We start from the raw sequence: 10,215 nt of genomic DNA on the forward strand, positions 1-10,215 counted from the left end.
ACTCTTGGATTCAACGTAGCTCGCTAGGAATATTAGCTGAATTTTGGAGACATCAGGTTGGACTTCATGGTCGTCTTACCAGTTTGCCTTACTAAAACTTAGTACCGTTAGTTTACAGTGTACTATTGAAGCTGCTTATTTTCATGCTGGATAAAAGTTTAGACTTGTTACCCAACCCATTATTCCTACCAGATCGCAGCATACTAACGAGCCGAGTTGATTCCATGGCTTTCAAGTAAGCAACTGCTATAGACATACCACCAAAGATTACTACGACATGCCTAATACTACAACTGTCAATATACTGTGAAGATGGCGATGCACCTATATATAAAATACGCTATTGTTATTTTGACAACGGTTAACTCACTCGATACATCAACTGGTCTGACTTTTTCGCAAATCGGGCCTAAAACAGCAAGCTGGCTGGCTGGCTAGCTAACTAGCTTGGTGCTAGCTTGACGCTCAAACCAACAAACTCTAGGATACCCTCATCCTCTGTCATCTTACCGTGATGTTGCAATGTATTATCAGGAGCTTTTCCCCGGTCACATTGAACTGGCAGCTGAGTTCATCTGGCTTCCAATCGATAATTCTGAAACGCTCGTGATTTTGGTCAAAAATTGACTCCAGAAACTTTAATTCGGCCTTGAGCCCCGATACCGACATCTTCCACTCATCTCCAGCCAACCCGCGGGGAAGGGGGGAAGTTGCAAACTACTGCGACCGCGCAATCGAGTCTGATCCAGACCTTGCATTGCTTGATGGAGGCATAAACGTTCCAGTAGACAGGCAAACTCTCACCATGGACTTTATTCAGTATTTCTCAGATCTTACAGACCGTATGAACATTAGCCCAAACGTGAAAATACACAATTTAACAGACAGGATTTTTACTACATGTAGGCCGACACAATGGAAGATCTAATCTTAGAACGGATGCCAGATAAATATTGCTTTACATACATAATAGTAACATGCAGTATGATGCTCCAGTCCTGGGATGAGTGTGTAATATTGCCCAAAATAAGCTGACCCTACCCAACTACTTTGCAAAATCAAGTCATAAGTTAACAATTCATTTATTTACTATGAAGTTTCATTAAAACTACACTTGCAGGAAAATTAAGATTACTCTCTAATGTAATTTTCATTCTATTAATTATTCAATACAATTATTTACACTTGAGTTAAATGTGCAAATAAAGTGCACTAACCTCGAAGTAATACTGGGGGCCACAAAGTAGTTCTCACATAAATTATAATTTTTTCCAAAGAATAAAAAGGCTTCTAACCCTTCACCAACGAGGTAGTTTCTCAATGTTATGGCCTATGCATCTTGCTTCTGACTGGTCAATGTAAACAAGTGATTAAAAAAACAAAAAACCTGAAACAACGAACCAAGATGCATAAAAACAGTGACATTGGAAACACTGTCTTTTTCAACATGCATATTACTGTTCTATCACTGCCCTGCCCTTTCAAACATCGAATATATACTGGTGGCACTGTACTGGTGTGGCATATGCATAACAGATTGCTGTAGCGAAACTGCTACTGGTGCCCGCTACATACAGCACTGTTACAGTGACAGGCCGACTTTCCTCACGTGCTCATGTGATAAGAACAAAGAGTGTTCGGAAAAACCAACAAGAGGCAGCGTTTGTGTTAGTTGTACTGGTGGTGGTCGTGGTAAGGATGGTGCTTGTGTCCGTGGGCAGGGGGGCAGAGGTGGGGGGGGGACGGCTCAAGGTGCCCCCCCAGCAAAGATGAGCTCCAGGGCAGCCTGGATGTCTCCTCCTGTGGCCTGCAGCGCTCGCAGGATCAGCTCCTCATCCCTGATGCCCATGTCCCTCAGCTGCTGTAGCTGGGACTGCCACTGGTTCTGCACACACAGAGAGCACACACAGCTGGGCCCGGGACTCCTTAACACACTAAGAGAATGCTGTCCTTGAAACAACACGATCCATAAAAATTGCAGCTTTTTTATTTCCGAAACCGTGATGCATATGCAGTTTCCTATATCTCATATGTATTGTATTTTTACCAAACGGAATGAAGCTCACCTGCAGAGAAGACATGCTGGACACCTGTAAGGCCTGCTGCAGCGCCTGGTTGAACAGGTCGTTGGTGATGGGGGTCCCAGCAGGAGCAGGAGACTCACCTGAGGAGGGGCCCTAGCGGGAACACGCAAACACCCACTGGGTTACACAGCCTCAGAACCCCTGCTCCCTCACTGCAGGTTTAGAGAGTGTCAGAACCCCTGTTCCCTAACTATGGATTTAAAGAGCGTCAGAACCCCTGTTCCTTTACTATGGGTTTGAAGAACATGAGAACCCCTGTTCCTGTTCCCTTACTGGGTTTGAAGAACATGAGAACCCCTGTTCCTTTACTATGGGTTTGAAGAGTGTAAGAACCCCTGTTCTTTTACTATGGGTTTGAAGAACATGAGAACCCCTGTTCCTTTACTATGGGTTTGAAGAGTGTCAGAACCCCTGTTCTTTTACTATGGGTTTGAAGAACATGAGAACCCCTGTTCCTTTACTATGGGTTTGAAGAGTGTCAGAACCCCTGTTCTTTTACTATGGGTTTGAAGAACATGAGAACCCCTGTTCCTTTACTATGGGTTTGAAGAGTGTCAGAACCCCTGTTCTTTTACTATGGGTTTGAAGAACATGAGAACCCCTGTTCCTTTACTATGGGTTTGAAGAGTGTCAGAACCCCTGTTCTTTTGCTATGGGTTTGAAGAGTGTCAGAACCCCTGTTCTTTTACTATGGGTTTGAAGAACATGAGAACCTCTGGTCCTTTACTGAGGGTTTTAAGAGCATGAAAACTTCGGGTCCTTCATTATAGATTTAAAGAGAATGAGGACTTTAGTTGCCATATAATAGAGGTCCTCAGAGAGAGAGAGAGAGATTCATTTCAAGAGCTTTGTATTTCCTAATGCATGAGTTTGAGTCGTAGAGCATCCACTATTGGATGGTCCAGATGTCTGTCAGTACCTGGTTGCCAGTGGTGGGAGTGGCTGCGCTGCTCTCTGGAGTGCTGGCCAGGGCCAGGGCAGTGGCCAGTTCGCTCTGGGTGATGGGCCTGGGACCCAGAGCCCCACTGTAGCCCAGCGTCACCGGACGTATCCCCGCCGAGGCCCCCGCGCTAGTGGAAGGACCACCACGACTGCCCTGAAATGTACCGGAGTTACTATGTTACACAAAGACAATGCCATTATCACAGGTTGTAATCCTCATAAGTTTCCTGTGGAATAAAAATTGAGTTTTCTGCAAAAAGATTACCGACTGGAAGTCGTCCTCATCGTCAGACAAACCTTCAAACAGAAATCCCCCTGTAAAACAATGAACATTACATTAAGTGCTTGAAGTGCCTCAAATGTGTAAACAACTTGCCAAGCTAAATTTGCCCTGTATTCCCAGGGATATTGAATATAACCACTGAAAGACATAAAAGTTACCTCAAATATAATTCAGGAACTCAAGAGGCCGATGGTGTTCAATTCAATTCAATTCAATTCAATTCAATTCAATTCAATTCAATTTTATTTATATAGTGCCAAAGCAATTTTCTCAAGGCGCCTTACAGAGCCCAGTGCCTGAACCCCATTCAATGTTCAGTGGTGTTCAGTGTTTGTTTCAGGGTTTCAGAAGTGCAAGCAGGTTATAAACCTAAACATAGGGTGCAGGAGAGGACAGATAATCAAAGAATTCACATTCACTTTAGACTTGATCTGCTTGTGTACTTCATCCATCCTCTTCTTTGGACTAAGGACTGGCCATATTGTCAGCAGTACGTGTGCCAGGCAGGAAGTTGAGGCCAGAACGACACCAGGCCTGTGAGCTAGTGTTGTGGTTTTATTTATATTAATGAGCAGCCTGCCAACTGAGCTTGTTCTACTGGCTGACTGTGCCAATGTCTGACAGGGTACCCGGTTTATTTGAGGTGGCCCACATGAATGCCAAAATGTTTCCACAATACTGCCATTCACGTCCATCTTTAGGATATTTAATGTTTTCTTTTATTAATGACACGCTTATTACAAAAGGGCTTCAGAAATGTTGACTCCCCCAAAAGCAGCACGAGTGCCTCTGAATAACCTCACTGAGCACCACTGATGTCTGAGGCAGCACCGCCTGTGTCCTCCCCCACCCCGCAGACTGTGCTTCCCCACCTGGCATGTCGCCGTAGGAACCTGAGGAGATGTTCCTGGAGGAGGAGGCGCTCTGCTGGGTTGGCACGCTGCCCGCCACCGAGTGCAGCACCAGAATGATGGCGTTCACAAGCGCTGGGTGTGAGCTGATCAGCCTGGGCACACAACAACCATTTCAGTACTTCCCTCTCCCTCTCTCCCCCCTCTCCCTCTCTCTCTCCCCCTCCCTCTCTCCCCCCTCTCCCTCTCCCTCTCTCTCCATCTCTCTCTCTCCCTCTCTCCCCCTCTATCTCTCTCTCTCTCTCTCTGAATATATTTCCATTCAGGATACACAACAGCCATTTCAGTATCCTCTCTCTCCTCCCTCTGCCATTCAGTTAGGAAATTAGAAGGAGAGTGTTACACACTAAGACTGCAGAGCTATAGAACCTTACTACAGTGATATTTACATTATTATAATGATACTGCAATAGCTTAGTTATCACAAATGTGTGTATTATGACAAAAAGTCTAGTGTTGGATATCTTCTGTGTTTACATACTATATGTCCAAAATAATTATCTTGTATTGGCAGCATTGTTTTCCAATAGTAATCCAACTCACACATCAAGCATGTTTGGGTCAGTGAATTGCACAAATAGGTCTTTATCTTGAAGCACTCCTGAAAACAAAAATATTTTTAGACAAGAGCAATGCTAGCCAATAAGCTGTACTACACTTTCATGTTTCATTCTAAATGATGTTTATGAATCTACTTTTAGTCTGTACTGTAGTTGTATGTAAAAAGTACATTTAAAAGTACATGTGACTGCCCATGGCCAGCTACATAGTTGAGCTCTACTAACCCAAAGCAACAGGATCGCTGCTGAGCCCTGGCGTCGCTACTATGATCTGATCCAAAGACTCCTTATTATTCAGCATTTTAAACACCTGCGGAACAGAAGACCTTTGAATACGTGTTCCTAACACACACAAAGCACTAGCATAGCCTAAACCTTGTTGTTATCCTAATTCATCACATGTTTCCAAGAAACACTGTTTAGTTTCGTTCACCTGTGAGTGAGTGAGTTTGTGTGTGTGTGTGTGTGTGTGTGTGTGTGTGTGTGTGTGTGTGTGTGTGTGTGTGTGTGTGTGTGAGTGTGTGTGTGTGTGAGTGTGTGTGTGTGTGAGTGTGTGTGTGTTCCCTACCGAGTCTCTGTAAGCCGTGCTTGTGTGAATGGCTGCTTGCAGAACACGGAATTCCCTGGCTGCTGCTGCTCTGTCAACGGGCTCTTAAAAAAAGGCAGGAAGAACATGAATATATCTCAGGCTATAAAATATCAGGAAGAACATGCATATATCTCAGGCTATAAGGTAATATAGTAGCAGGAAGAACATGCATATATCTCAGGCTATAAGTTATCAGGAAGAACATGCATATATCTCAGGCTATACGGTAATATATAAGAGGTGTAAAGAGGGTGACAAGAAGGAGTAGAGACGGGCCGCATCACTCACACTTTACCTGGTTGGGCCACTGGTTCTGGCCAGGACTTCTTCAGGATGTGCACTGTAGAGCCTGATTCAATCCCATAGGAGTCTAATGTCAGATCATCTTTTAGCTTTCTGCCACAGTACACCAAATCTACGGGAAAACATCCAGTGGGTCACATTTGACTTTAGAAACTTAAGATGTGAATATACTAATAATTAAGGAAAGTGGACAGAGCATGATGTGATCTAGGTCATTGTGTGTCATAGCGTGCAAGAGATTATGGGCCATACTCCTACACATACTTTAATTGGTTTCTGACTGTAATGCAGTAGCATCACAGAGCAATCACGGTGTGACATTGTACACAGGATACTTGCCAACCTATGAGGTCGGGGTCTGGTACGGCATCAGGTAACTGCGCAGACACGAGCTGCTTCAGCGTCGCGACGCGATACCCTCCAGGAGGAACGTCCCCGGGCTCGCTCTCGGGAAACTGCAGCACTGACTTGGGGATGGACGGCTGGTCCATTAGCTTCAGGGACAACCGCCATTCTGGAAAGGCCATCATTTTTGCCAAGGCGAATCTGTAGCAAAGCTAGTGTTCAAAGCAACTGGACCCGATGACAGTTACCTTGATGCAAGGTCTTGCGCGCTTGCAAGGAGGTAGCTACTTGCTATAATAGCAGTCGGTGCGACGTACATGTATGATAAGTAATATGACCTTGTAACTTTATCGTTAATATAACAATTCATGCTTTTAAACAAGCATAAATTCCGCCATATGCATACACGTCAAAATAGTGTAATCCTTTTAAATAGCCTTCGGGCTGAGTTGTAGACGCGCGCGCACGGTGACGTTGTGCAAAACTGCTGGTCAACACGGCACAGGTTTTCTGGGAGTTGTAGTCCCCACTACTCAATTGATGCCCGTTATAAGGAAAAGGCTTAACGTAACTTAATGTTCCAAAACAGCGATCAGTGATCACATAATTTGTCAACAATTTGGTCGGCACCCCACTGGCCCGTACTGGGACATCTTTACTGGGCATCGATATTAAGAAAATAACATTTTCAAATAACTGGAATTTCCAAATCCTATCCTTGGCATAGTAGCCTGGATGCCAGACGAACTTAGCCACGCCCACAATTTTTTTGGTCGGGAAGTTCGGTCTGGTGTCGCTCCGTTGGGGAGAAATTATCTCCTCACAAAAATCTGTGAGGAGATAGATAGACCAATCAAATTGTCAGGGCGGGCTTTATACGATGATGGACAGATGATCAACCCTAACGTAATCAACCACGTCACCAAAGAGCTTTTGGGGTGAATTCGTTTTCAACAAACATGGCTGCCGTTGGAGAGCTGAAATGTGGAAATTCGAGTCTGTTTTAGAAGACATTGACAGCACATTCATTTTGAAAGAGGAACAGAGAAACGCAAACAAGGCATTTGTCGATCGAAAAGATGTTTTTGCCGTCCTTCCTACGGGATCCGGTAAAAGTTTAATGTATCAGCTGGCCCCATGGTCTACGTTATGGTCATACTACGTTGCTCTGATTGGTTCTAGATATATCCAATTGAGCGAAGAGGCATTTTTTTTCCTGGTTCGGTTGAAACACGCCCCATAATCACAGTCCAACGGAGCGGTATCAGACTCATATTCTGACTAGAATTATGAGTATGACATCGTCAGGCTATTGGCATAGTCTATAAAAGTTAAAATATCAGCCGCTAAGCAGAAGGTCATGGCACAGGCTCTCAAGATGAAAAATGACTTGGTCAATTAAAGACGTAGCTATGTTACACACTGGTAACATCTATAAAAACTGTAAGGGTTGGTGAAAATTGATGGAGTATAATGAATAGTTATAATGAATAAAGATTTTTTTTTAAGCAAGTCGCAAAACAGTGGGCCGTTTGTCTGTAGGCTCACCAGTGGACCGCCCGAAAACCGATGAGCAAAAGGCCAACGGACCGCGGCCGCCAGCCCTGCCCCCAGAGCACCGACAGTAAAAAGTGTGCGTTTAAAAGCCATGACAGTTATTTTTATCCCCGACTAAACTTTAATGGCCAAGTCTGTCTTTGGTTTCACGTGTTTAGTTTTTTAATTTCACATCTATCGTTACTAACCAGGACAGTTTGACATTTTTTGATTGCATCAAATTAGAGTAATTTAGTGTTAAGCGTCGTGGCACTATGCGACAGACGTAGGTTGTGTATGAATGGGTAGATGTCTGAGGCAATCATCTGTAAAGCGCTTTGAGTGCTCTATGAGTAGAAGAGCGCTATATAAATGCAGTCCATTTACCATTTGTCACAGAATTTTGGCTTTCAGTTTCTTACGATCTTTTTGGAAATTACAAATTAAAAGGTGTTATTTTCGACCTGGTTCTTCCCTGTTATGTCTGTCCATGCCTGCATCACTCAGACCAATCTAACACTAGAAAATGTTGGCCCCCTTGCAAATCTCGTCATTGTAGCCTACCCTGCAGCCTGGATTCAGCGGTTGGGTTCTGCATGACATTACATTAAAGTAGAGGTATTAGGATGTAGGCTACCTCTGTGTATGTAAGACATGTTTTGAATCATGCTTTGAAGATGACCTGTGCATGATGAAATGGATTTTCAACTAATTTCTCACTGGCCAGATATTTTTCCACTTTTTTAAGAACTACAAAAAGGGCCTACTACTCTTACTGTTAGCGATGGCAAATGATTGCTTGGAACGGTTGAGAAAAAAATACTTTCTATCCAATTCACACCACATATAAATAGCACATTCACACACAGTGGATAAATCAGGCATATGGGCGTACGTGTTTGTTCCCACGAGAGTGTCCAGCGCATAAGCTCCCCCGATTTCTGCCCTCCCATCTGCTCAGCGGAGGCGCCAAGTCCTCGCAACCAACTCCATTTTCTTCCTGATTAAAATACGCTTCCAAGGCTCAGATGATTGCAATGCCATTAACAAGCTTTTAAAACAATGTAAATGTATTACCTTCTCCCAGTGCCAACTTCTCACAGTATGTATTTAAAGATGTAGTTTCATTTCTCATATTAGGGAGAACACAACTAATATTATAGATAGATAAGCCCGTATTACAGGAGACTGACAAGCAGGAGTCAGGAGTGAGTCTCCACCTACAGGTTTAAAGAGTCAGGGCGAGAAACTATGTAGAGATGTTACTATGTAGAGATGTTACTATGTAGAGATGTTGTTCAGAGGTTTCCACTCCTCAGGACCATCACATACACTCTAGCAGGCTTTATTCTGCACATGAACACACACACACACACACACCTTTTTTTAGGTGCATTTTTTTGGCAATGAAAGCAATAACGTTTGATCCAAAACCAGCCTTGCTTAGCACCACACAACTCTTACCAGACCTCAGTATTACGAATGGGTCAGATGCATGCATGAAGCTCATACGTTCCATTTCACACGTACGTAACAGCTTCTCCGGCCACCTGCTATCTCCTCGTAGATTTCCCAACACACACACACACACCAGTGTACTGATGCAGTGAGAGACTGTCACCCAGGTTGTCACGGATACCGCAACGGTAAAGTTAATGTCCCTCCGCGGTGGCATGATGCGAGGAGAGGAGTGTCAGTGCTCCTGTGGCTGCCTCCTCTCTCCCGAGGGCACGAGGCCCGGCTCTAGTCACACAGGGCTGAGTGTGTCCCGCCATGCTGTCGTGCTCAGTGGCAGATGGTTGCCTTGCTGGATATGCTTTTCAGCGAGCGCCAGCCATCAGTGAGCCTCACACCACTCAGAATATACGGCCTGATAGAGCATACGGGAACCAGGGGTACACACACACACACACACACACACACACACACACATACATACAAACACACACACAAACTCTCACAGACACAAGCCTACATGCACACATACCCCCCCCCCCCCACACACATACACACACACACACACACACACATACTAATAGAAACACACATACACACCTGATGGAACTGCAAAATAGCTATTCTACTGTTGTTCTGTATCATTTGTATCTTTAACATATATTGATGTTTCCTACTCTGATTGGCTGTTGCATGGTGGTTATTGTGTGAGCATATAAATGCTCATATAGGGGACTGATAGAACTGGAAATATTGCTATTCTGTTGTTGTAAGACATTAACTTCTTATGTTGTATCTGCAACTCATTTTGGATGTGTACTCTGTCTGTTTCACTGAGACCTGAACAAGTGACTTGTGAACCTTTCCCCCCCCAGATAGGCTCCTTCCTGCTAAGACCCTTTGTCCCATGGTATTATCACCCCCTCCCCCCATAGGTGAACCCCTCACCCCACTGTCTCCCCCTTCCTCTCGCCTAAAGGGTGTGGTCATCCCCTCTCCTATTGTATTCTACCTGACTGAAATGTATAAATACCTACACATTCTGCTATCAGGTAGGCCTTGCTCTGAGCACCAAGCTGAGAGGGGGTCTCCATGCCGAAAATAAACTCCAGAAACCTGACTTCAACTCTCCGGTCCCTTCTTCAACTTAAGCGTGCTTACAGAGATTCCATCACACCTATAAACACACACACACATTTACAAACAA

At 44.3% G+C, this 10,215-nt stretch overlaps 2 protein-coding genes across 7 annotated transcripts in view; both read right to left on the bottom strand.

Annotated features, from left to right (window-relative positions):
* Nucleotides 1-777, bottom strand: part of LOC105892539 (ubiquitin-conjugating enzyme E2 Q2-like) — a 14,104-nt gene extending 13,327 nt beyond the window's left edge. For 4 of the 5 annotated variants that reach the window (XM_012818821.3, XM_012818819.3, XM_012818820.3 and 1 more), the window contains exon 1: nucleotides 511-777. In XM_012818821.3, coding sequence (XP_012674275.1) covers nucleotides 511-669 — 159 coding nt within the window. In that variant the 5' untranslated portion in view covers nucleotides 670-777. The other variant, XM_031564698.2, reaches the window with a different exon arrangement.
* Nucleotides 778-795: 18 nt separating this feature from the next.
* Nucleotides 796-6,768, bottom strand: ubl7a (ubiquitin-like 7a (bone marrow stromal cell-derived)). 2 transcript variants are annotated; one of them, XM_012818822.2, is made up of 10 exons: nucleotides 6,016-6,768; nucleotides 5,665-5,784; nucleotides 5,349-5,431; nucleotides 5,006-5,090; nucleotides 4,764-4,821; nucleotides 4,182-4,315; nucleotides 3,292-3,341; nucleotides 3,004-3,180; nucleotides 2,067-2,177; nucleotides 796-1,885 (listed from the first exon to the last, which is right to left on the bottom strand). In XM_012818822.2, the coding sequence occupies exons 1-10, from the start codon at nucleotides 6,200-6,202 to the stop codon at nucleotides 1,748-1,750; spliced, it is 1,143 nt and encodes a 380-aa protein (XP_012674276.1). In that variant the 5' UTR covers nucleotides 6,203-6,768; the 3' UTR covers nucleotides 796-1,747. The 2 variants fall into 2 exon arrangements, with proteins under 2 accessions (XP_012674276.1, XP_031420556.1); XM_031564696.1 differs by having other exon boundaries at nucleotides 796-1,934.
* Between the last annotated feature and the right edge of the window lie 3,447 nt (nucleotides 6,769-10,215).

The sequence above is a fragment of the Clupea harengus genome, chromosome 3, assembly GCF_900700415.2.
Source record: "Clupea harengus chromosome 3, Ch_v2.0.2, whole genome shotgun sequence".
Lineage (NCBI taxonomy): Eukaryota > Metazoa > Chordata > Actinopteri > Clupeiformes > Clupeidae > Clupea > Clupea harengus.

What these genes read in the sequence shown, in the direction of transcription:
- ubl7a (XM_012818822.2), bottom strand. Translation starts at nt 6,202, where the DNA reads ATGATGGCCTTTCCAGAATGGCGGTTGTCCCTGAAGCTAATGGACCAG. An exon ending in GCACGGCTTACAGAGACTCG is followed by an intron (nt 5,091 to 5,348) that starts GTAGGGAACACA and finishes TCTGTTCCGCAG; the next exon opens with GTGTTTAAAATGCTGAATAA. An exon ending in GACCCAAACATGCTTGATGT is followed by an intron (nt 4,316 to 4,763) that starts GTGAGTTGGATT and finishes TTGTGTGCCCAG; the next exon opens with GCTGATCAGCTCACACCCAG.